A 27,634-nucleotide genomic window follows, 5' to 3' on the forward strand; every position below is an offset into this window, starting at 1 on the left:
TTTTTTTCTTATGAGGGTTAATAAAGCACTTAAGAAAATTTTAGATCAATCCTATTTATTTCTGCGTAGTCAAAGTGACTACAAATGGAATGGTAGTAAACACTTTGGGTGGAAATATAAGCCAGTTAATGCATCCCCAAAGCCATGCAAACTTTGACCACCTACAATTTTTTATGTTATTCCCCCTGCGTTTTAGAAAATGTGTTGTTCTAATTGGTATGTAATGCTTTCATAAAAACCCCTAGTTCACTACCATAAATTTCACAGATAATCACATTTAATCACAGTATGAAGGCTTTCACGACCGGATGACATATCTTCTGGTAAACCTTACGTCCCGGAAGGTTTACCAGAAGATAAATCACATTTAAACCTGAAAATCGGTCAAACTATACCCGGTTTACGGTATACGAAAATTAGACGTGACAAGAGAACGGCTACGAACTACTCTTAAGCACTAGCAACGTTCACGGGACTGTCAGGACCGCAGAATATCCATTTCGGTGGTGTAGGCGGCATTCCCACCTTTCAGGATACAGAGATCGGGGCAGTTGCTCGAACCACTTTCACATTATTTTCTCGACTGTTCTACTCTTGAACAGCATGTTGGGGAAAATGAACACATGGTACCTTCCACGCAAGCTCTGATGTCTATTATTCTATTACTATACTTATGTCTCTCTATGTAAGTGGGACTCAACAAAATATTTTCGTGTTCACACTTATATCCGTGAAACCTCTCCCCTACTTCGCAATAATATAAAACGAGCTACCCTTTCTTGAACTTTTACGAAAATCCTATCTAGTAAAGATCCCATACCAGTGCTCCGTAATATCTACATGTTTAATATGTACTGAAATATTTCTACATATCAGGTATGTTGAAATGAATAATGGGCGCTAAACACTAACAGGTCACCCATTGCGGTGGTCGTATGTGCAAGGCTAGAAAAGGTTCAGATAACCTGTTAGTTAGACTGTGTGCCTGAAATCCTCTGGTTTCATAGTAGGGAACTGAACCTTGACCCTCTCTGAATTCTGACTGGACGGTTCCTTTGAGAGATTGCGTCACATGGAGGAGGGGGGAGAGGGGGGGAGGGGCGCAGATCTGCAGCATAGAGCTCCAAGAGAACCACTGCAATAAATGTTTATGGAAGTAAAACTGGACAAGATTAACTTTTATGGCGTTGGAGGGCGTATAGAATGTCACCGCTCTGGCAATAAGATTGTTGCAGGGTATCAGTTTGGTGCAGCGCACTCATTCCACTTCAAATGGCTCTGAGCACTATGGGACTTAACTTCTGAGGTCATCAGTCCCTAGAACTCAGAACTTCTTAAACCTAACTAACCTAAGGACATCACACACATTCGAAGCTGCGACCGCGGCGGTCGCGCGGTTGCAGACTGTAGGGCCTAGAACAGCTCGGCCACCATTCCACTGCAGTCTTGCCAAAAACGTACCTGCAGCTGACAGCCGGCGATGCCGTTACGGCCAACAATAAAAAACACTGTACGTGAAAAGGCATACAATTGTGTATAATAAACGAACTTTGAACTGTGATGCCACAAACTCATGCAGGGACATTGGGAGTCGTCTTGGGTTACAGGGACCATGAGTCCCATTAATCTACTGTCAGGCTCCTTGACCTTGAACTTGGGGGAGGTGGGAGGGTGCAAGGGTGAGACAGGAGGTGACTGATTTAATGGAGATCTGATATCCATGCTGGATGTGTCACCAACTGCAGTCATCTCGGGTGATCGTGAATGTGTGGAAAGGGGAAGGGGAGAGCCAAACATGCAGGATGTCCCAGAATGTAAATGTGATTATAGTTTGTGGTTTTCATTGTATTACACATCATAGTAATTACTGTTTGCTCATCCCTCATAAACTGAAATTATTTTATCTTCAGGATCCCTATAGAAGTAGTGCATTCGAGTTGCAGTGTAACCTTGACACCTTACTGAAATACTGTGCAACTTCTGTCACACATGAAGCATGTATCCTAGCCTGAGACTCGAGTGTGCACACCTGTCGTTAATGGTCATAGCGCTTTCAATTGTGATCAGAGTACGCTACCTAGATGGACTAAAAAGTTCTACTTGCTGCTTGACTCCTTACCCTACGACGTCACTGACGAATAGTCCTGAAATTTTGTAGAATATTTCTCCGAGAGGATATCAGTATCTCTTATCTAGTGCTAGTCAATTTACTTTTGAAATAATTCTGTAATACTGTCTTGTAAATAGTGGAAAAGTGACAATTCTTGCTTTGCACATCAGCAAAGCCTTGATTTCTCCGTTACTTGAACCTGATATGAATTTTGTTCCCTGAAATAAAATTACAGTGTCGGAGGAATAGCATTTTTTAAGCACGCTATTTCTCTGACGATTTGCAGTTTCGTTATATCCTACCAAATCCTCTAAAGAACACCTGGAGTGAAGAGTTATTGTTCTTTATTAATATTATTTTGTCCAAATCTAACAGTTCTGAAGTATTGCTTCAGAAGTCGTGTGGTACATCTTTTAATCTCTGTAAAGTGTGCAACCCTTGTATTTTTCAGCCTGGGGCGACGTCTTACGCCGCAATGTGAAGATTCTGCAGTTCGGTGGGGTATGGCGGCCAGTTTCGCGAAGTGGTTGGCGACCTTGCGTATTCCCGCTGTACTTCGCCTCAGTGTGTGGCAGCCTGCTCACCATCATAGGGCTGGACATCGTCAGGATCTGGCTGCTGTGGGGGGACATGACTGAGATCACCTACGCCGTCGTGACTGCAGTATGCTGCTTCAACGGTGTCTACAAGATGGTCCACTGCTTCAAACACGGCGACACCTACAGCCGGCTGGTGAGCGACCTGAACGGCCTCGTAGCGCTACAGCGGCCTTACTGCGAAAGGGATGCCACTCTCATGGCAGTCTTCCAGGAGGTATGCCGGAAGACCAAGCGGCTCACGATTGGCTGCCTGACGTACATGAGCGTCCTGGGGCAGATGTGGTGCGTGCTGCCGCTCGTCTCGCCCGTGCCACCAGACAGCAGGGAGGACCCGATGCCACTGGTCAGTCTCCCCGGGCTCCACAAGGAAAACCGTGGCTGGTATTCATTCATTTACCTGCTGGAGTGCCACACCGTTTTCTACTGGAACTTCTCCAGCTTCGGCATGGATATGTTCTTCGCCTCGATCATGAGCCACGTAACGGGGCAGCTCAATATCCTCAACATGCGGCTGACACAGCTGAGACAGGAGGAGTCAGCAGAAGACCAGGTTCAGCCGTCCACGTGCACTGGATTCAATCTCAACAGATTCAGTCGAGATCAAGAGCAGAACGTCAATGATTCTACCAGAATGTACATCGAATTGTGCGAGTGTGTGAAACACCATCAAGCAATAATAAGGCAAGTTTACCGGTTTAATTTTATGTATTACGTAAGTTTTCCTTAGCACACAGCTTAACTCTAATGTGTCACTAAGTGAGCCCCAAGCTTAACAGTCTTAATAAGCCTTACAATATGAAAATTTGTGGTGATCTCGTACATTCAGTAGCTGAAGAGTTCCAAATGCAGAGTACCGCTACAAATATTAGAAAACAAAGATATTTTGGAAGCCATCCATAGACTCCAAAATGTTGGTTGTCAATACGCACTATATTTTTATAGGATACTAAATGAATTTAATTTACGCTCTTTACAGCTCTTTATGTGAGCAAAGGTCTCCCTCCAACTTTCTTGTCTCCTCACAAAAACAGTGGTATTTTTTTTTTAATATTTAAAAATCTGCCAACCGTTTGCATAGGTTTTCTATATACCTTGACCAAGTTTCGTCACCTCTAAGAGTGACTTCATCAGAAGGTAAGGTAATTACCCGTGTTTAGGATCTTCTTTCTGATGTCTTTGTACTTTGTACTTTGAGACAGCCTTTGATACATAGGCGGATAAGAAGCGTACACCTTTGAACATGGCTGACGTTTGCAGGTGACTAAACCTGGCTAAGGTATATAGAAAACCTATGCAACCGTTTGGCAAATTTTTACATATTTTTCAAATTTGTGTATGCGGTTGCTGCAAACGTCGTAAAAACAGTGTTGCCACTGTGACTCCGTCACAGTGCTCCTCTGTTAGTATTATACATTGATAAATATCGAAACAACGTGACAACAGATCTTTGATCTACGCTGTGCAATAGATTCAAAGGATCACTTTTTCGACACTCTGTAACTGTCTCCCACTGCGAGGCATAAGTTTGAAATTCTGATCAAAAGTGCTTGCAACCGTCTCCTGTAATGCTGAAAAAGCGTGGCGCCCCGAGACGTCACCCTCGCACTCGACCACACTTCGAACAGCAAGGCATCAGCACTTGCAAAAAAGGCCAGAGCTCAATAGTTCACGTCACGTGTAAGGTGGGTTAATGACGACACATTGGCACAAAATTTCACCACAATTCTGCTCACGCCGCCGTGGACATGTCACAAAACGGGAAGGTCGTCACAGCCTCTCTTACCCACATTTCACCTTTCTTTTGACGCATCATCGATAGAGTTCAGAACCGCGAAGCCTAGAGCTGAAATCGCACTGTTTTCTTGTGAGTGGCCGGGGAAAACTTTTCAGACACACCGCCGCTCAGAATGGCCACGAAAAGGCCTCAGGGATGGGCGTAAAGGGTGTGAATGAACCCATTGCTTTCCTCGGAGAGTTGATTACCACTACTCTCGCAGTCGAAAACGACAGTTGGCGATACAGTGAGCGACATGGCGACGTTCTTGACAACATTTGTCTCTGCTGACATAGTCGGACGTATGAACTCTGCTCAAAGGACATTAGGGAGCTGCACTCCCATCGAACGTGATCGCATCACTCTGGAGTGCAGCGCAACCGCATTTTTGCTCTCTTGTCGAGACCGTTCAAAACCATTCGACGAAATCTGAACGTGATCCGAAACGGCAAAGGGTGCTTATTCTTTTTCAGCCCTCCTGTTTCGTGTGATCCTGTGGCAGAGATGGCGCAAGGGATACGACATTCACGCAGGCGTGGATAAAACTTCAAATGGTCCTTCTAAGACCCGCCAGTTCAGCAAAACCTCGGTGGCGCCCGCCCACCTTTAGTGAGGATCTTAAAAATCAGTAGGGTTTTTATTTGCTGTCGAGGGAGATAAAAGAGCCGAGAGAACCCAGAGAGACCAAGACCATCCCAGAGTGGCCTAGAAAACAATACTAAGAAAGCAAAACATGACACAAACAGAGTAATATGCAGGCACGAAGTGGCTCCAATGCTGTTGCGTGGCTAATAAAATGCAAGCATACATTAGCCACTATGCTGTTGCATTGCACAATCCTTAAGTCAGTCATTTAAGGGCGCTACAAACAACTCAAGGTCAAACGCTACTGAAGCAACAGAGTCCCTTATCTGTTGCTGCAGTAGCGTTTGACCTTGACTAGTTTGTAGCACCCTTAAATGACTGACTTAAGGATTGTGCAATGCAACCGCATAGTGGCTATGTATGCTTCCATATTATTAGCCACGCAACAACATTGGAGCCACTTTATGCGTGCATGTTACGCTGTTTGTTAGCTCATGAGTGTCATGTTTTGTCTATGTATGAAGGTAGTATCTGTTCCCGAAAGAACAGGTACCACTGATGACCGCGCAGCTTCTCTGGAATGGATTGACAATTAAATCGACACCCTAGCTGCAACAGGCGTTGATATACATCATTGGGGATATGTTGAAAATGTGTGGCCTGACCAGGACTCCAACCCGGGATCTCCAGCTTACATGGCAGACGCTCTATCCATCTGAGCCACCGAGAGCACAGAGGATAGTGCATCTACAGGGACTTATCCCTTGCACGTCCCCCGTGAGACCCACATTCCCAACATGCCCACACCACTACATTCGTAGTGCCCCTAATAGACGTTTGCCCATCACACTCATTACTCGTGGCACTTAGGGCACGCATTTTCAAGATGTCCCCAATGATGTATATATTAACGCCTGTTGCAGCTAGGGTGTCGATTTAATTGTCAATCCAGTCGTGTTTTGTTTTCTTGGTGTTGTAGAGAAAAACTGTAAGGTAGTCCCAGTCCCCTTGATGCTCTTCCGAGTCCAGCTGCCTGCCTGCAGGCACCTACGACTGCTTTACAAGTTGTCGCTGCACAGGATGATTTTTAAAATGGGTCTGAAAAAAAGTATAGGCACCCTTTACTGCTTCGAATCAAGCTCAAATTTCGTCGAATGGTTTGGACGGTTCCTAGTGATTCCATCTTCAACACGAGAACAAAAATTCCGGACGCGCTGCAATCCACAGGGGTGCTTTACGTTCAGTTGGGATGCAGCCACACAACGTCCTTTGAGAGTGGTGGAAACGTTCGACGAAGTCAGCAATGTCAAAGGTCGTCAAGAACGTCGCCCTGTTGCTCATTGCTATGCGAACTGTCATTTTATATCGCGAAATATATGATAATCAACGCTCCAAGAAATGGGGCGGTTTCATTGACACTCTTTAAGATATACCCTGAGGTCTCTTCGTGTCCGTTCTGAGCGACAGTGTGTCTGAAACGTTTTCCTCGGCCACTCACAAGAAAACCGCGTGATTTCAACTCTGAGCTTGGCAGTTCTGACCTCCATCGTAGAAGCGTTAAAAGAAGTTGTGAAATATGGGTAAGAAGTGTTGTGTCGACCTTCCCACCGTGTGGCACGTCCGCCGTGGCGTTGGGCAGAATAGTGGCGAAATTGTGTGCCAATATGGCATCACTATCCCACCTTACACCTCACATGAACCTCTGAACTCTGGTTCTTTTTTCGCATGTATCGGCAGCTTGCAGTTTGAAGTGACGTCGAGCACGAAGGCGCCCTCTCCACCATTACGGAGGAAGGTGTTAGGCACCTTTGAGCAAAATTTCTAATCTATGCGCCGCAGTGGAGACAATTACATGGTTTTGAAAAAGTGTTCCTTTAATTCTGTTCGGCAGTGTATTTCAAAGGAGACCGGTTTTATCACTCTCAACCACTTTATAACCGTTGTCGAAAGTGTACTGCGATTAATGGAGATCACTTTGAAGAAGAATAAACGTGTTGTTTCTATAGTCCGTTTTAAACCACTTGTCGGGCCTTTTAGACTACATTGTTATGAAAGCGTATTTCGAGTGTGCTTCGTTATATGCCACAACACAAAATGCAAAAGTACTTTCCACAAAAACTCGGTGTCCTATCTAATAGTTGGTTTCTGACACAATACATAATTTTCAATCAGGTAGCATCACGAGGGTGAGTGCTCTTCGGTCCTGTCCTTTAACCAAGGAAAAGTCCCTACCAATCCCAGCAGTCGAACCCAGGTCCCTCACATGAGCGTATGTCGCGGTTACCATTCGATTACCTTACAGGTCATTTAAATGTTTGGATTCTCGGTTTCCAGACCGCTGCCTGGACTCCAACCAAACTGTGAACTGTTGTTGATCTCACACTGCTATTCACAGCAGAATTCGAGTCTCGGCTCCCACCATGCTCCTTTAGTTTTCAGAGCTCGCACTGATATTCCGTGAATCGTAAATTCCGCCTGAGTTTTCGAGCTCTGGTGGATGTGATGGTCGGCGAGATTTTAATAAATCGAGTCCGAACCCCAACCGTTATTTCGATTGAAACTTCTGTCCCTGTGTATTAGTTTTTCTGACATCTTTATTTTGACATACTCCTCAGTTATGTTGTCCAGATACTTGACGTTTGTACCACGATACCGGTTTCATTGTATTTCATTTCGTGATTACTTTAGAGTCAGTGCTCGGTGACATTCGCTCGCCGATACTCCTTGCATCTCTCTTCGATTATTGTGACAGTCTGCCCCACGTAAGACATGCCACATTCGTATCGAATGCTTGCACCACATCGGCCCTTTAACAATACGGCAGAAGTACATGCATTACCCGGGATTTTAAGTTTTACTTCATTGGTTTATTCCGTTTCTGTTTATCGGGTCTAATAATGTATCCTACGTCGTGTTATGCGGCCTGGCTCATTCAGCAGTCATGTTGTGTACATTTTTGCAAACATCTATTGGGTGTATTCAATTTTATCAGGATAACCCATCACTGTGGGTTGACGTTTAACGCGGATAACTTCCCGAAAGTTGGGACTCCTTAATTGTGCATCTGCTTTATGCAAATATAAACATTATACACCCGAAGAGGGGTCTTTACTGACGAGAAACCGGTAGTTGCAAATAAAGCACGTTCATGCAGCTATTCAGTCTTTGGAAACAGCTTTTCATTCTTGGATTTTTAATGATGATTTGAATGACTATTGAGTGCTGAGTGTTGTTATTGTTATTTATAATGCTTCTGAGCTATGGATGCCCTCCCCATAATGTTGTTTGTTACAAAGAATACCTTTTATCTGAGGTGAAGGGAGCATAAGCCAGTTAAGTGAGTTTTGGTGTCTCTTTCTCGATCTCAGTCTGAAACTCTTTCTCAGGTTTCGGTATTGTGAGTGCATCGCGCATTCAGTTTGATGATCTACTTACCCATTCCTTCGGAAAACTATTAGTAGTGGTTGTACGAGGTGCATTCCAGTTCTAAGGCTTCCGATATTTTTTTCTCCGGACTGGAAAGAGATAGAAACATGCACATTGTTTTAAAATGAGGCTGCGTTCATTGTCAATACGTCCCAGAGATGGCAGCACCGTACGGCAGATGGAATTTTACCGCCAGCGGCGAGAATGAGAACTGTTTTAAATACTTAAAATGGCGACGTTTTCCTTACTTGAACAGCGTGCAATCATTCGTTTTCTGAATTTGCGTGGTGTGAAACCAATTGAAATTCATCGACAGTTGAAGGAGACATGTGGTGATGGAGTTATAGATGTGTCGAAAGTGCGTTCGTGGATGCGACAGTTTAATGAAGGCAGAACACCGTGTGACAACAAACCAAATCAACCTCGGGCTCGCACAAGCCGGTCTGACGACATGATCGAAAAAATGGAGAGAATTGTTTTGGGGGATCGCCGAATGACTGTTGAACAGATTGCCTCCAGAGTTGGCATTTCTGTGGGTTCTGTGCACACAATCCTGCATGACGACCTGAAAATGCGAAAAGTGTCATCCAGGTGGGTGCCACGAATGCTGACGGACGACCACATGGCTGCCCGTGTGGCATGTTGCCAAGCAATGTTGACGTGCAACGACAGCATGAATGGGACTACCTTTTCGTCGGTTGTGACAATGTATGAGACATGGATGCCATTTTTCAATCCAGAAACAAAGCGCCAGTCAGCTCAATGGAAACACACAGATTCACCGCCACCAAACAAATTTCGGGTAACTGCCAGTGCTGAAAAAATGATGGTGTCCATGTTCTGGGACAGCGAGGGCGTAATTCTTACCCATTGCGTTCCAAAGGGCACTACGGTAACAGGTGCATCCTACGAAAATGTTCTGAAGAACAAATTCCTTCCTGCATTGCAACAAAAACGTCCGGGAAGGGCTGCGCGTGTGCTGTTTCACCAAGACAACGCACCCGCACATCGAGCTAACGTTACGCAACAGTTTCTTCGTGAAAACAACTTTGAAGTGATTCCTCATGCTCCCTACTCACCTGACCTGGCTCCTAGTGGCTTTTGGCTTTTTCCAATAATGAAAAACACTCTCCGTGACCGCACATTCACCAGCCGTGCCGGCCGGAGTGGCCGTGCGGTTCTAGGCGCTACAGTCTGGAGCCGAGTGACCGCTACGGTCGCAGGTTCGAATCCTGCCTCGGGCATGGATGTGTGTGCTGTCCTTAGGTTAGTTAGGTTTAATTAGTTCTACGTTCTAGGCGACTGATGACCTCAGAAGTTAAGTCGCATAGTGCTCAGAGCCATTTGAACCATTTTGAACCAGCCGTGCTGCTAGTGCCTCAGCGATTTTCCAGTGGTCAAAACAGACTCCTAAAGAAGCCTTCGCCGTTGCCATGGAATCATGGCGTCAGCGTTGTGAAAAATGTGTACGTCTGCAGGGCGATTACGTCGAGAAGTAACGCCAGTTTCATCGATTTCGGGTGAGTAGTTAATTAGAAAAAAAAAAAAAAAATCGGAGGCCTTAGAACTTGAATGCACCTCGTAATTCCTCGGCGAGGCTCTCCTTGTCTGAAAGTGTTTGAGTTCTGTGTATCAAAGTCTGAATTTTTTGTGACGGATGGTCAAGGACAGGTAAATGGCCTTTTCCAAGTTCCATCGCGACTTTTATGTTGCGGTAGATAGAGTTTAAATGTTCCAAGAACTCTTGAAGGCTTTACGTTCCATATGGCTGCACCACAAACTTGTCGTCCACGTATCGATAGAAACACTTCGGTTTTAACTTGGCGTATTCTAGTACGTTTGCTTCAGACTCCTCCCTGTAAAGGTTCGCCATCACAAGCGATAAAGTACTACCCACGGCTACGCCACCGGTTTGTTCATATTTTCCGTCGAACAGGAAACCTGTAGATGCCAGAATGTGCCTAAAAAGTTCTTTGAAGCAACAGTCGAACTTTTCCACGATTATTTCCAAGGAATCCGAAAGCAAAACTCTTGTAAAGAAGGAGTTCACATCGAAATGAACATAATATTCGTATATGGGAACGAAGTTTTTCGCGGCGGCACTTATGTATAAAATATTCTCGGTATTCTTGCCGCGTCAGTTCTAGATAAAATTTCGAGCTTTCGACGATTACCTCCATCGTCATCGTCAGGGAGCTTGACAGTCAGCTCCTGACAATGACGATGGAGGTAATCGTCGAAAGGTCGAGATTTTATCTAGAACTGACGCGGCAAGAATACCGAGAATATTTTATACATAATATTCGTATCATGGAGCCGTAATTGATTGAGGCGAAGTACGAAGTCAGCGGAGATGTGGACGTGATGTTTGCACTTTTCCCCATATTTGCTGAGAATGCGTTTCAGATATTTTGTCAGATGGTATGCAGTAAGAGCTCTGAAAAATAAAAATAACATCAAAGATCGTAGTGGGTGTCGGGAATCGAACTCTGTTATAAATAGCGGCGTGAACCAGCAATATTTCACAGCTTGGTTGGAGTCCAGAAAGGTTAACATCACAACTCAAAATATCTGACGAACGCCGCTGGTTTGGTTGTCTAAATATTGTACAAAAATGGTTCAAATGGCTCTAAGCACTGTGGGACTTAACATCTGAGGTCATCAGTCCCATAGACTTAGAACTACTTAAACCTAACTAACTTAAGGACATCATACACATCCATGCCCGAGGTAGGATTCGAACCTGCGACCGTAGCAGCGGCGTGGTTCCAGACGGAAGCAAATATTGTACAGAAAATGGAAACAGCAGCTCGGCAGAACGACCGGAAGCATGGTATTATTCCTTCAACTATTTTCGGTACATTGACATAATTGTAAAGTAAGTAATAATAGCTTAACAGCCAAATAATAACACTGGGAAAGTGTTTCTTTTTTGCCGAAGTAATGGATTTCGCTGTAATTATGTAAGGACTGCCCTTGATGCATAACATAAGCGAATAACTAACAATTGCTGGTGTACCGGTAATCTACAGAAGCAGTTAATAGCAGTTGCCTGACGATTCACTCTGATAATGGAATGTGTGGAATGTGCAGAGCACAATGACTCAACAAATGTTTTTTTGTACTGATGATGACTATCCTGGACCATCGCGAAATCTTAAAGCTGGACGCCAGTATGCAGTTACTCTTTCTTTTTATTGTGTAGGTACAGATGGTGTTATGATCGCCAGCGGAATAAATTAGACTTGGTAGTCACTGCCTGTCAGTATGCGTTACATTATTAAAACACAACCGTTACTGTTTACTCCTAGTGCAATGTCTTCATATCTTTTCAATCATAAGAGTCTCGTTATATGAATCGACGGCAATCGGTATCAAATTACGCTACAAGCGGAATCTCATCGACACTGAATCATAATGGTTGACGTAACAGCATGGCCATTTACAACAAAGCAGTAATATAGTTACAGTTCCCCGTTTTTTATACAGTGAATAAACGGATGTCAGTTGGAAATATTTTCCGCCATTTCGTTTATGCTTTTGTCGAATCGTCGTCTACATTTTCACATTATATGTTGTTGGTCTGACATACGGGTGCTTGCTCCTTAACTGAACAGCGACGGTTCGTCGCTGATGTATGGTTAGATCACACATTCATCCATTTATCCCTTTTCTTATCTGTAGATTCGTGTAGTAAGATCTACCTTCCAAATAATAACCTACAGCTTCCAAGCGCAGGCGACACGGCGCCCGCAGCTTGAACGAATAATGCAATTTATTCATTTTCAGAAACGCCCAAATCCTGTAGGTACAAAAAATGCTGGCCAAATAAATGTTATAGTTGCACTTGGTTGCAAGTCTTCAAATAGAAGTTTGTTAGGCTTATGTCACATTTCTACTGCACAAACTGATTCTAAAATACTTAGCGAGGATAGCTTTCGTAACACGGCAGCTAAAGTTCAGTTTTTGTTCTCTGGTAGCGAATGTGAATAAGTCCAAATTACTCCTTCAGAGAACAGAATCCTACAATACACAAGAGTCTGTTTCCTGCGTGCAGTCCATCTCTCTCGAAAATTTCAAACTAAAACAACAGCTCTCGATGTTCTGATCACGAAAATTCAAATTTCAATCACGCAACGATCCCGTCAAAAACAGACTCCTACTGCCTGCCTCACAGTGAAAATGTACAGCATCACTATACACGCATCCGTGTGTGGAGGCTTCATACGGGCGCAGCACATGGTGTACTGGTATCAGAAACCAATGGATACACATCCTCTGGTCAGCATAGCTGGTAATTTTAACAGCAGCCCTTACACTTCCGACTTGCTACGGCTGGCAGCTGAGTCCTGTCTTCGACGTTCCCGTGACGTTAACTTTTCTCTACAGCTCATATAAACGCGTTTACTATATATCTTCCGTTTGTGAAGAAGTTCTTTAGTCTAATGATAGATCACAGAATTCAGGCGACGGTCACCATGTTCAGATACCTCCCACGGTCATCAATCGAGTGAAATCAGTCATTATTTATTGTAAACTGCGGTATTAGGCTAAGAATAAGAATCCCTTCCACAGTTCGTGGAACATTGCTATCCTCGACACTGACGATGTCTCATTGTCGTCCCTCTGTTTCTGGTTTCCAGGTACCTGGAGTTCTTGGACAGCGTGATGAGCCCCGTGTCTTTGACGCAGTTCCTGTGCAGCGTGGTAGCAGTGTGTGTAACGCTGTACCAGATAACATTTGTGAGTACAAAGTTACGTGTGAGATATTGAGACGTCTTAGCAAAACAGCGCTCAGTACTGTCACCAGACTTACTAGTCTTTGCAGTAACTGTGACACTGTGAAGAAACTCCGATTGACGTTAGCACTCATAGCTGTGAAGAAAATACGTTTCACTAAAGCAGTTGTGAGCAGGGCCCACATTTTAATGACCTAAAAATTTGCGAAATATGCAGGCATTTACGACCTAAAACTTATATTAATATGACCTTAAAAATAAATTACATAAGTTTATTTAAAACATTCTTGTTAATTTTTTAGATATCAAACAATACAGAATTCGTATCCAAGGTTCTCGGGTGTCCAGCCGGATCCGTTCGTCGAAGTTCCACGATATTTCGGCGGATAACCGTTCCGCCATCATCAGGTGGTGCTGATGGAATGATCTGTCTGCGCTGTGTCCGTGGTATTTATGTCCGCGGGGTCCCGAGTCGTACCCCGGCGCGGGCGGCCGGATAAGGGCCGAATGGCTGGGTTGGCACGAACGTCACACCCGCTTACGCCAACCCAGCCATTCGGCCTTAGCAGAACACTGCATTGAAACCGGACACACAGCGAAATTCGAAGAGACAAAAATCCTGACTGCCACAAGTGCCTACTGGGACAGTATCTACAAGGAGGCCATAGAAATTCGAGTAACAGATAACCTCATCAACAGGGACACCGGGTTTCAACTTAGCAAGGCCTGGAAACCGTTATTAAACACCATCAAAGAGCAACGGCACGAGCGGACGCGAGATCCTTCCGCCACGGCGGACGGAGATGGACTGTGCCTACCACCGGGCGTGGCTGCAGCTCCCCCCACCCCTCCCACCACGCGGCGCCCCGCGGACATAAATACCACGGACACAGCGCAGACAGATCCCTCTGCCTGGAAACATGCTGAAGTGGTCGCCATACCCAAGGCTGGGAAGGATCTTCGTTCCCCTGCCAGCTACCGCCCCATCAGCCTCTTGCCCGCCATATCTAAGGTGTTCGAGAGGCTGTACCTTAAACGACTGCTCATCCACATTGCCCGAGAACGAGTCCTCCCTGATGAGCAGTTTGGCTTCAGGCAGGGACATGCAACTACCCACCAACTCCTGCGCCTTGTAGAAGAGGCACTGGACGCCATAGAACGTAGGGAGTACTTTGGGGCCATACTCCTCGACGTGTCCAGAGCGTTTGACTCGGTCTGGCACGAGGGGCTGCTCTACAAATTATTTTCCCTTGGCTTTCCAGTGTCCCATGTTCGGCTAATAGCCACATACCTGGAAGGTCGCACCTTCCATGTTAGGATCCCAGACGGGAAATCTACACGACGACGAATCAGGGCAGGAGTACCACAAGGCAGCGTACTTGGACCGCTACTCTACTCCCTCTTTACGGCCGATCTGCCCTCTGCGCCGAGGGTACATTTAGCTCTCTACGCAGATGACACTACACTCTTCTCTCGTTCTCGGAGTGCGGCAGTTCTTCAACAGCGGCTCCAGGGGGCTACAGATTCCCTAACCGATTGGGCTAGGACCTGGCGTCTGGCATTTAATCCCACCAAAACCCAAGCCCTCATCATCTGTAGACGCCATATACCCATTCGGCTCCCTCAGGTGACGGTCCTTGGTACCCCAGTCCCTTGGACTCGTACTGCGAAGTACTTGGGGGTTACCCTGGACCAACGCCTCACCTGGCGCCCCCACATCGATGACGTGCGTCGAAAGGCAATAGGGAGGCTATGCCTGCTCTACCCTCTCATCAACCCAACCTCCTCACTCCCCACACACATTGCTGTTAGACTGTACACCTCCCTTGTTCGCCCCATCCTTGAATACGCGGTGGTGGTGTGGGGCAATGCTGCCCCCACCCACCTCCGTCAACTTCAAACCGTCCAGAACCGGGCTCTCCGGCGTGCCCTCCGCCTCCCCTTCGACTTCCCAACTCAAGAGCTCCATAACCTGGCCGAAGTGCCGCTCCTTCGCACCCGCATCCTCTCCGCAGCCAACTCCTTTTACCAACAAACCCGTCACTCCCCTAATCCCTTAATCCTATCCCTGGGTACCCGTGTTCACCGACTAGCCACCACTCGATGACCTGACCTTTTATTTCGCCCCCCATGACTTCACATGCACTAGCCATCTCACCTCATGACAATTATTTTCCCTCACACCATAGAACATTCCCCCCAACATGTCAAGTCATTCACTCCCCAACACGCCACCCCCCCCCCCCACACCCACACTATCCCAAATGCTGGCCTAATCATGACAGGGCCTTCCTTTTTCCCTTCTCCATCTGTCACTCTCTGACTTCTTTCTCTTTCCCCGACCCCCCAACCCGCCACATCAAGACCGACTACCACCACCATCAAGACGCCGCTATGAAGAAGAAGAAGAGGCCAGGACAATGGCCTTTCGCTTTCACTATCTCTCACTATTCCTCCCCCTCTCCTTTAATCTGTAACTTAGTCGTAATCCCCGGCCAACCAATTGGGCCATTCGTTTTCCCACTTCTTCCACTATCACTCTATCCTTTCTACTTTTGTAATATATATATATATATATATATATATATATATATATATATATATATATATATATATATATATATAAACCAGCACAAAAGTCAAGACCAAAAACACCCACCATGTAACCCCTTATTACCACCACACCATTTAAGAAGGAGAAGCGCATAAAGCGCTAGAACTTCGTTCACTGAAGAGGGTCCATCCCTCAGCCTTGTGCGAAGTGCAGACAGATCATTCCATCAGCACCACCTGATGATGGCAGAACGGTTATCCGCCGAAATATCGTGGAACTTCGACGAACGGATTCGGCTGGACACCCGAGAACCTTGGATACAGCACATTCGCCGGGAAAGCCTGAGATCTCATAATACAGAATTCACTTCTGCACACAGTGTGAGTATAGTACTTACTTTTTGCAGTTTTTGGAATTAACTAGCTCTTCTTTTTAAAATGACTGCATGTATCCGAAAAGTTTGGAAGTACGGTGAAAACAATAACATATACTCAAACAAAAAAAACATGTTTTTACTACTGCACACCATTTGTATAAAGTATTAAAAATGAATTAACACGTCCTGTCAATCTTCTGTTTTTGCAGAGCTGCAATGAATCACAAGGTGCAGTTTTTCAGGTCTATAGTTGTCGCTGATTACAGTTTTGTACTGTAAAAGCTCCTTTCCACACCACAGGACGTCACATAACGTTTTTGAAGACGGCTAGTCAGTACAGGCCAGCTTTGGTTCATTGTTTTCGAGTGTTGTGGCATTCTCAGAAAGACTTTCACTATTTTTGTACATTGCAGAATATCCAGGATCGCGCTAGAGTACACTTTGCAATTTGTTGCTCACTTTGTCAGTCACTCGACTCAACTCACTCTGCACATGTTGCACAATATCCAGGGCGTCACACAGTTGATTACCAGCAGTTTCCAGTCGTCCGATGTCTTTTGATACCACTAAAAAGTTGGTGTTGACGTATGCCAAGTTTCCGGATAAGGTATCTGTAAAGACCTCTTTCACAGATTTGATAGCACTTGATGCGTCGCTGTCATGGTCACAAAAGACAGTCTTTATTTTGTGTCGTTGGTAGTACTCAGCAGCATTAATCCAAGAACCCTACAGTGTAAGAACAGGCTGAGGGGAGAGCGGCAGTGAAGGTGCTTGTTCCTTGAATTTCTTCACCCGCTGAGAAGGTTTCACATAGATTTTCTTGCCACAGGAAATTAATATGTCAACACTGGGGTAATTTGATCGCCTCCCTTCTGCAACTCTATGCAACGCATGTGAAAAGTAAGTCACGTACACCTTACTGGAGTAGAGAATATGGAATCCCTTGGCTGGTTTCGTCGTATATAAAGCACCATATGTTACTAACAGCAGAACATTGTCTCTGCTCACAACATCAGGTCACAGTAGCTTCATAGAGCCGACAAACAAAATGGCAGTTAGGAGGAACATTTCTCCAGGCCGGTCAAATTTTAGAACATTTGCAACGTATAGCTCACCCACATCAGTTGTTTCATCTTCGGGCAGTCAGACATTTTGGTCAGCAACTCTATTTCGTACAGTGATGAGCACCTCCTCGTAGCACAGGGATAAATAAGTCTTTCTCAGTTTTGATTCTGCTGGAACTGGATGTGTTGTGTGCTTCTCCAAGAATTGTCTGAAGCATAGATTCTTCACCTTCTTCAATGGTATGTTACAACACACCATCATCTCACACACGTCCGTGAAGAATAATTGCACGGTTGTCTGTTCAGTTAACAGAGTGTGTCTGCTGTCATTTTCAGCACTGTTCACATAGCTGCTGTGTTTCGCGGTGTTGTTCCGCAGTCAAGTGCTTTTCTTCACTAACCTCACATGGTTTACATAATGTTTCCCCGGCAGTGCAGAAGAACTTCTCTTTAAGTTCACGAACAAAACCTCGTTTCTTCATCTGTTGGAGCACTTTCCTTTCGATATATTGAACCGCACTATGTTTGTATTCATACTGAATAGTGTGACCAGTTGTGCAATTTTTATTGCGTCGGAAGCCGCCTTCGTTGGCTTCGAGAGAGTTTTGTTGACCCCATACAACGATGCCTTACGTCAGCGAACCGACTAGTGTGTTACACTGCTTGTCTAGTACAGGCCTGGTAAATAAAGTTTTAGCAGTAATTGTTGTGTATATTTGTAACAGTCTCACCTGAAACATTGTATGTGAGCAACATTTTCATGTGTTTATTTTTGTATCCTTAGCACTTACGGTGCTGGTCTTGTCTTGTACTGATTGGCCACGATAACTCGACGATTTCGCTAGTTCCGCCAGATGCAGGGAAAAATCGCCGCTACTTGAAAGATATTCGATTATCTCCGAGCGCTTCCAACGCCAAGCTGCCCGTAGACGCGAAGTATTGCCAAAGGCATGCGTTTACTAGGAATTAACTTCTGTAAGCACTTCCTGAGGGGTTTACTTCTTCAAGTTTTAATTCAGGAGCTCTCTGCAAGTAATTGTTGCAGAACTGCAGTTTTCCAAACAACCAGATCAGTCGCCAATGTTGTTGTAATATTATTTATGAATAAAAATCGTGACGAAAAACAAAAATAAAAAATAGAAAAAGTTTGGAGAGTACATGTTTGTTACCAAGAAACATTCATTTAACTAAAATCCCAGAACTTCAGTTATGTTAAGTACTTTGAGGATGTCGTATGGAAATTTCGAACATCTCTTGTCTAATAATAATCAAATATTCGATTGCACGAAACAAAAGTCCTGTCCGATATGTCAATGCGTGTGCCACACCGCCATGGACTGGCTAAAATATGTGTTCTTTTTTTTTAAGTTATAACTCGCGTCTACAAACATTCAGTTGCAATTTCAAAATAGTTTTAGGTTCATTGGACTTTATACTTTAAATATGCATATTTTGGCATTGCTTGAGTCAAATCTGCATCCACAGATGAAATTTCAGTTTAATAGTAACCATCTCAGAAGAAATTGAAAATGAATTCTGATATTCAAATACACTCCTGGAAATTGAAATAAGAACACCGTGAATTCATTGTCCCAGGAAGGGGAAACTTTATTGACACATTCCTGGGGTCAGATACATCACATGATCACACTGACAGAACCACAGGCACATAGACACAGGCAACAGAGCATGCACAATGTCGGCACTAGTACAGTGTATATCCACCTTTCGCAGCAATGCAGGCTGCTATTCTCCCATGGAGACGATCGTAGAGATGCTGGATGTAGTCCTGTGGAACGGCTTGCCATGCCATTTCCACCTGGCGCCTCAGTTGGACCAGCGTTCGTGCTGGACGTGCAGACCGCGTGAGACGACGCTTCATCCAGTCCCAAACATGCTCAATGGGGGACAGATCCGGAGATCTTGCTGGCCAGGGTAGTTGACTTACACCTTCTAGAGCACGTTGGGTGGCACGGGATACATGCGGACGTGCATTGTCCTGTTGGAACAGCAAGTTCCCTTGCCGGTCTAGGAATGGTAGAACGATGGGTTCGATGACGGTTTGGATGTACCGTGCACTATTCAGTGTCCCCTCGACGGTCACCAGTGGTGTACGGCCAGTGTAGGAGATGGCTCCCCACACCATGATGCCGGGTGTTGGCCCTGTGTGCCTCGGTCGTATGCAGTCCTGATTGTGGCGCTCACCTGCACGGCGCCAAACACGCATACGACCATCATTGGCACCAAGGCAGAAGCGACTCTCATCGCTGAAGACGACACGTCTCCATTCGTCCCTCCATTCACGCCTGTCGCGACACCACTGGAGGCGGGCTGCACGATGTTGGGGCGTGAGCGGAAGACGGCCTAACGGTGTGCGGGACCGTAGCCCAGCTTCATGGAGACGGTTGCGAATGGTCCTCGCCGATACCCCAGGAGCAACAGTGTCCCTAATTTGCTGGGAAGTGGCGGTGCGGTCCCCTACGGCACTGCGTAGGATCCTACGGTCTTGGCGTGCAACCGTGCGTCGCTGCGGTCCGGTCCCAGGTCGACGGGCACGTGCACCTTCCGCCGACCACTGGCGACAACATCGATGTACTGTGGAGACCTCACGCCCCACGTGTTGAGCAATTCGGCGGTACGTCCACCCGGCCTCCCGCATGCCCACTATACGCCCTCGCTCATAGTCCGTCAACTGCACATACGGTTCACGTCCACGCTGTCGCGGCATGCTACCAGTGTTAAAGACTGCGATGGAGCTCCGTATGCCACGGCAAACTGGCTGACACTGACGGCGGCGGTGCACAAATGCTGCGCAGCTAGCGCCATTCGACGGCCAACACCGCGGTTCCTGGTGTGTCCGTTGTGCCGTGCGTGTGATCATTGCTTGTACAGCCCTCTCGCAGTGTCCGGAGCAAGTATGGTGGGTCTGACACACCGGTGTCAATGTGTTCTTTTTTCCATTTCCAGGAGTGTACATAACTAGGTAAGAAAACAAGTGACCTTTCCTGTTTAAATTGCTTTTACAGCCCATTTAAATCTAAAGAATCAGACAAAACACAAGACCATAGTGGAGTACAATGTGATACAAATTGAACATTATAGTCACTGGAACCATATACTTAGACTGATTACCTGATTTACCTGCAGGAAAACAAAATCTGCAAAAATATGACGGTAAACGTGCGATCCCAAACGTCACCAAATATTTTGTTTCCATCATCCGCAGACTCAGAAACGACTTCGTAAATCATTTGCTCCAGACGTTTCTCCTCTTCACAGCACGTTTTGGTCACAAAATCAACACAAAATCACACAAAACAAAACTTGAACGTCAGCTAAAGCCTACGAAACAAGAGGCGATAGCAAAATTTTCACAAAAGGACGAATTTTTCTGTTGATACCACTACTAAGATCCAGCTAAAACTACGAAGCCTACAGGAATGACAGGCGTTTGTGGGAGTTTAAACATACATTTGACACCACGGAAAATCTTCTTAACTGGCGTGACGTAATATTACATCCGTCGCACATTTCCATTCACGTAAGCACTGTAATATTACGTCAGTGTTAAAATATAAGTGTTAAAGATATGACAAAAATATGGATTTTCGGCAAAAGTTTGCCGAAATGTGTGACCTATCACTAAAAAAGATTTATGCACAATTAAAATACGTTTTACTACACGACAATACCTGTATTCGTGCATAATTTGTTGTACAATTCCACTTAAAGTTATAGAAAAAATATACTACTTGCCATTAAAATCTGCACCCTCGTTATGATATTGGCATTCGTAATTTTAACAGCACGACACACTTGGGAAAAGAACATAGGAAAATCGGATTTAGCCTCTCGTTGATGTCTAAAACCAAACTCCGCCCGACCAGGCTTTGGAAGGTCGAACAGACCGACCGGCCGCCGCGTCATCCTCAACCCACAGGCGTCAGTGGATGAGGATATGGAGGGGCATGTGGCCAGCACACTGCTCTCCCGGTCATATGTCAGTTTACGAGACCGGAACCGCTACTTCTCAATCAAGTAGCTCCTCAGTTTGCCTCACAAGGGCTGAGTGCAACCCGCTCGCCAACACCGCTACGCAGACAGGGTGGTCACCCATCCAAGTGCTAGCCCAGCCCGACAGTACTTAACTTCGGTGATCTGACGGGAACCGGTATTACCACTGCGGCAAGGCCGTTGGCCACATTGATGTCTAGGGCATGTAAATTAATAAGTTGTAATACTAGCGTAATTATAATACAATTTATTACGATCTAGACAAAAGCCAACACCATCATATAAATTAGCGGAACAATATGTTTCGTTTGAGCATTGGTCGCCACATTATCACTTATTGTAACCCCGCTGTTTTCTTTAGTTCTTGAGCCGGTCCGCTATCAATAGGCAAAGATCTGCAGCGGTGCTCGAGACTGTGCTAGCGCAGCGCGTCGCTAGGAGGCAGACCAGTCGCCTGAGAGAGGAGTGTCTGAATCTCCCGTCCGCAGGCTTCTTGTCTAAGAGGGTCCTGGCTAGCAGTGCCTTCTCTGGCTAGTCAGCTGTTGTTGTCTCCGTTCGACGGAAGAGCTAGTGCTAGCTGTGCGGCGCTGCTCTAGCTCAGTAGGTCCCAACCTTTCTTAGACCACTACCCCTGAGTGCAATCAGGTATTAGCTAGTACCCCCGCCCTCGCCAACCCATTGCCGTCTGTTGCACCCCTCCCCCACCTCCCTCACATTCTCACCAGTTTTAGACATAACTAAACTGTAGAATGAAAGACTTTTCTTGGAAAACTCTAATTTTCAAAATTATGGAAAATGAATAATATTTCATTTGCGTATGTAATAGGATGACCGTAGCGGGGGACGTGGTCGGGGTTGTAGGGCGTTGCTGGGTAGAAGAAGGTGACTGTTTTTAGCAATCACTTCTACCCGCAGTCTAATCTTTGTCCATAAACATTACTCTGTTCTGCTGCAGTGCCTCACAACTGTTCAGTGATTTTGTCTGGACCCTTAAGTTAAAGGTTGGAAGGGGCGGGATTGGGGCTACCTTCCTCTCGAGCCGATAGTACACTAATCCTACGACAAAGATAAAAATACGGGTGGCTGATCCAATAACTAGTAAGCGTTGCTTATACTCATTACGGTACTCATGCACTCGTTGAAAAAGATGTTCCATAGTTATACGTCCATCCTGAGCTGCTAGCATCCGGTCCAAAGAGGCGAGCAAAGTAAAGTCTAATGTGCTATTCAAAAGAGTGAGATTTCCTTTCGTGACGAATTGCACCAGTTGGTCGGGTACATAGATCAGTGTGCGTTTTATGTTCATGATTGTAGCTCCAGTAATCACGGCTGGTAAACGGAAAATTGGCCCTGAAATGTCACACTGTGTGCCGTTAATTAACAGTCGCTGCCCCTACAATTCTATTCTTTACGTACTCCCTTGCTTACCCTGCTCATAACAAACGCAAATAACGACTGTGTTTTCCTTTACTGAAAATACCCAATGTGGACCCACTTGCTGAAAGAACTGTACCGTGCCTGCTATAATTTCCTTAGGGCACTCCGCGACTGGTTCTTGAGAGCGGAATAGAGAATACTCACAAGATTTGGAAACAGTGTGTAACAATTTCGCGGGGCAGATGGTAACTGGACCTGTTCGACAACGCAGCAAGTCTTGTGCAATGAGGAACGCATGAGCTTGTCTGTTACGTGCCAATAACAGTATTTCCCGTACGGTTAATTGTACGAATTTCTGCAAAATTTCCCACTTCACTGGATATGTATGCAAGGCGTAACATTCAAATTTACAAGCCTTACATGTTAATGGTATTATTATATGAATTCTCAGCAGTGTACCCGTCCGCGTACTGGTAACAGTGGCCATTTTGTAGTACAGAGATAAGTGTTCGTCTGTTAATGTCGTCAGTAGCTCCAGGGATGCGGACAGTTCCGATTGAACTTTCCGTAATCCTTCCTGAAGTTGTTCCGAAGGTAACAGTACCGGGGTTAGGTGCCCGCACATTGCGTGCAACAAAGCCTCCTGTAGTTCCGTGGTTTCTATGCGTGCTTCCGTAATACTATCAGCAAGAAAACGGAGCAGTTTAGCAATTACCAGCTGTGAATCGATGTTATCCAACCGGTACTTGATTATACCCAAGTCCTGATTGGTTGTGTCGGCTGTGGCCTTAATGTGGAACATCAAGGTCGCGGCCAAAGCTCGCAATTGGCGCGTATTATTAACTACATCTCTCTCCAAACTCTCTAATTGGGTTGTGTGAAGATCTAGCATTCCCTGGTTGCTATTCAGATTATCCTGTACCTGCTGTAGCGTTTCATTAATACTTTTAATATCTTCCGCGTCAGCGGTCCCAAAAACAGTTTTCAGGATACGGCCACCTGCGTCCAACCATCCTCTTTTCCTACGGACGTGCGGGATTAATCCTGCAGTTTGCCGCAACTGAGCTTGTAAGTGTGCAAAACTTGATCATAGTAGCTGATATTCCCCCTGTGTGTCATTAAACCTTGGCTGATTAGCCACCATGGAATGAAGTTCCTTAAATTAAATGCATCCTCTAATTTACAGATTTCGTCTTCAACCGCCCAAATATTACAGTCCACCCTTAAAGTCCATTGACGTCCGGACATAATTACGTCCGCTTGTCGCGAGAACAAAACACCACTTGATATAGGACGTACCTTCAATGCTTCAGCTAAGTTGCAACACAAAACAGAATAACTATGCTGAGAGATAGTGCACAACTTCCCTCTTCCCTCTTCAGCGCAACCCATGCCGCCGGAACTGCTGCTCTTACCAGAACGTCACGCCTCCTGAGAAACAACTCACATTAGTTCTTCCTTTTTACGCATGGCCTAAGAGCATAATAGCATGTCTGATATCTTCCACAATTAACTTGGTTCTCTTGTTTATCTACTCCTTTCTTATTCTTTTTCTTAGATACATCTTTCTCTCCACTAGAAGTTACTGCAGACAATGACGGAAGTTCCTTAAAATTCCTCTTGAAAGGCCTAAATCAGCTCACATGCACAATAGTAGGGCGAGTTGGAAGCTGTAATTTTACATTCACCGGCGATGTCATCTCGATCACTTGGAAAGGACCTTGATAATGGGATACAAATTTTTTCGTTTTGCCTTTTGGCACATACGGCTTAGTCATAATCACCCATTGTCCTACATGATATTTGGGTAAAGCCGCCTTTCTATTGTGAACTTTGTCCTGTCTCTCTAACGCTTTAGTGTTAATTTTTTTGACCTGCCGCCAGATTGTTTTCACCTTTGTGGATAAATCTTTAACAGCCGAAATATCGTTTCCTGGTGGGGTCTCGAGCAATTCAAAGAGAGATGGCATCTTCCGACCAAACAGTACTTCATACGCAGACAATCCTGTGCTTTCATGCACTTTTGAGTTATGCGCCGCGGTTACAAACGCCAATAGGGTATCTCAATTGTTGTTTTGAGAATTTACATAATAACTTAACATCTTAGCTATTGTATGATGAACTCTCTCGGTCCGACCATTAGCCTGCTGGTGTAACGCGCTCGTTCTCAATTTCTTTAGATGCAACAACTTGCATAAGTGTTTCATCAAATCAGACATAAAGTTAGACCCTTGATCTGTAATGATAGTTTAAGGTGTTCCGAATTTCAATATCCATTGATGTACCATGGCGTGAGCCACTGTTTCGGCTTGCTGGTCCGGAATAGCAGTCATAGACACATAGCGCGAAAAATGGTCTATTATTGTTAAAACATAGCGATTACCCGCTGGTGTTTGCACAAACGGTCCTAAGACGTCTACGCCAAGTAACTGGAGAGGTCTATCCACTTCCGGTAGTCGTTGCAACACAGTTTTCTGATGGCTCAATTCCGCCCGTTGAGCACACGGAATGCAGCTCTTTACGTACTGATCGACATCTTGCCTACGCGTTGACCACCAATAACTCTGTGCTACCCTCCTTTCCGTTGTTCTTCGACCCGAATGACCAGAAAACATTGAATCGTGTGCTTGCTTTAAAATTTCGCTCCTCAGTTTTTCTGGTACGACTATGTGTAGACCGTTCCTAGTTTTACGGTACAATATCCCGTCTTCCACGACGAACTGTCGCTGTGAGGTAAATCGTTGACAATCTGTGTCGGCGGTTTGTGCCTCCACCCATTCGTTCTCGTTTATTCCTGTGCATTCCATGGCGCATTCTTTACGACTCAGACCATCCGCGTTTCCGTGCGATTTACCCGGTCGATGAATCACTTCAAAATCGTACTCACTAAGACGCAAAGCCCACTTAGTTAATCTACTCGTTGGGTCTTTAAGCCCTAACAATCACTTAAGTGCTGCATGGTCAGTAATCACCTTGAGACGTCGTCCATATAAATAACACCGGAAATAGGTTATTCCGAAAATTAATGCCAGTAACTCCTTCTCGGTTGTTATTTCCTGAGATAATACAATACCCAAAGCAAAATTTCTAGAGTCACAAGATAATATAAACTGTTTACTAAAATCTGGAAAAGCCAAAACCAGACTAGATGTTAACAAATTTTTTAACTTTTGAAAAGCCTCTTCGCATTCTGCTGCCCAGTGAAATTCCCTTCTTCAACAACTGCATGAGGGGCGTTGCAATTTCCGCAAATTTTGGAATATAACTCCTGTAAAAATTGGCGAGACCTAAATAAGACTGCAACTCTTTTACTTTTGTAGTTGTTGGAAAATTCATTACCGCCTCTACAAGTTTTGGATCCGTGCGGACACCCTCTTGTCCTATAATATGACCTAAATAACGGACTAATTCCAACAAAAAATGAATTTTTCCATGTGAAGAGTTAATCGCGCTGCTTTCAGACGATCTAAAACTTCGCGCAAACGGCGCACATGTTCTTGCACGTCCTTTGAGAAAACAATTATGTCGTCCAAATATACCATACACTGATTAGGTTTCAGCCCTCGTAACACGCTATCTAGTAACCGTTGGAATGTCGCCGGAGCATTTTTGAATCCGAAAGGCATTCGCCGATACTGAAAATGACCTGTAGGTGTTGAAAAAGCTGTCCTCGGTCGGCCTACGGGGCGACCTCCAACTGGTGGTACCCGCTTCGAAGATCCAAGGTCGTGAAGTACCGACACTGACCAAAATTATCCAAATTTTCAGTGATATTAGGCATTGGGTATGCATCAAATACAGTTTTTTGATTCAGGAAACGATAATCACAACAAAAACGATATGCCTTGCCCCCATCAGGTGATTTTTTTACCCACTATTACGACAGGAGCGGACCAGGGACTACTACTGGTTTCTATTATCCCATCCCTAAGCTGTTGATTAATAAATTCTTCCATGACAGGCTGTAAACTCTTTGGAACACGACATGGACGTTTATACACCGGTGCTTCATTCTCAGTGGGGATGTAATGCTGAACTACCGGTGTGGCGGGCAGTGGACCATGAGAATTAAATAACTCTTTATAATACGTCAAAAGGTACTCCATGACTTCTCTGTCTTGCCCTTCTAAATGTGCTACTTTACCCCTTAGTGCGGACCAGCTGACAGACTCTCCCGGCATTGTGTAATCTGCTCAGAAATCCTTATCCAGTTCATCTTTCCCTATTATCTCCAGATTCGCTATTACGGTACCCCGTGCTAACTGCACCTCTTCAAGGCCAAAATTATCAATACTGACAGGCGCAACCTTTTTTCCTTGTATCACCCGAACGTAGGACACGCTATGGCGCGTAAAACACTTCATTTTATCCAGCGGCTCATTCTCAGACAAAGGTTCAACGACACACAACGAATTTACCGGCACGCTAGCTCCAACATCTGCCCAGATTATTTTCCCTGTACCTTTTGGTATAGTATCCCGCGAGTTAACCCTAAGGTACATTGTACGCAGTTTAGGTGACCCACCCGACGTCTGGGCGGTTCCTTGCGACAGTAATGGTTTTTCGGCCGCAGAACCTAGGCGAAATTGTATTCCGTCCAGTTCTACTGTACACCGTTCCAGGTTAACTTTTGTGTGATGTGCAACCAGGAAATCCAATCTGAGTATGACATCATAGCTGCAGCCAACAACTGGAAGAACTTCTACCTTCGCCTGCAAGTCCCTCATTTCCACTCGGAAGTTCAACACCGCTTATACGATTGACTTCACCTGTCCCCCACCCACGCCACTTAACGCCCAGCGTGGTGGTTTTAATTCTACTTTAACGAGTACACTTCTACTCGCCATGGATACCTGAGACCCGGTATCCAATTAAAATTTGCACGGTCTGCCCTTCACCAAGCCGGTCAGGAAAAAGTCTGCCACTGATTCTGCACTAGCATTAATCCTTACCGGGGGTGTTGCACAGTGGACACACCATCCCCTGCCCCATTTAACTGAGGGAGGGGGGGCGGGC

At 45.3% G+C, this 27,634-nt stretch overlaps 2 protein-coding genes across 3 annotated transcripts in view; both read left to right on the top strand.

Annotated features, from left to right (window-relative positions):
* The first annotated feature begins 2,740 nt into the window (after positions 1–2,740).
* LOC126096327 (uncharacterized) lies at positions 2,741–3,436 on the top strand. The gene has a single exon (XM_049910587.1). The coding sequence runs from the start codon at positions 2,741–2,743 to the stop codon at positions 3,434–3,436; it is 696 nt and encodes a 231-aa protein (XP_049766544.1).
* Positions 3,437–13,146: 9,710 nt separating this feature from the next.
* Positions 13,147–27,634, top strand: part of LOC126162155 (odorant receptor Or2-like) — a 61,164-nt gene continuing 46,676 nt past the window's right edge. The window contains exon 1 of one of the 2 annotated variants that reach the window (XM_049918462.1): positions 13,147–13,237. In XM_049918462.1, the coding sequence (XP_049774419.1) occupies positions 13,163–13,237 (75 nt within the window). In that variant the 5' untranslated portion in view covers positions 13,147–13,162. Of the gene's footprint in view, positions 13,238–16,053; positions 16,168–27,634 lie in introns of those variants that run through there. The other variant, XR_007535031.1, reaches the window with a different exon arrangement.

The sequence above is a fragment of the Schistocerca cancellata genome, chromosome 1 (assembly GCF_023864275.1).
Source record: "Schistocerca cancellata isolate TAMUIC-IGC-003103 chromosome 1, iqSchCanc2.1, whole genome shotgun sequence".
NCBI classification, from domain to species: Eukaryota; Metazoa; Arthropoda; class Insecta; order Orthoptera; family Acrididae; genus Schistocerca; species Schistocerca cancellata.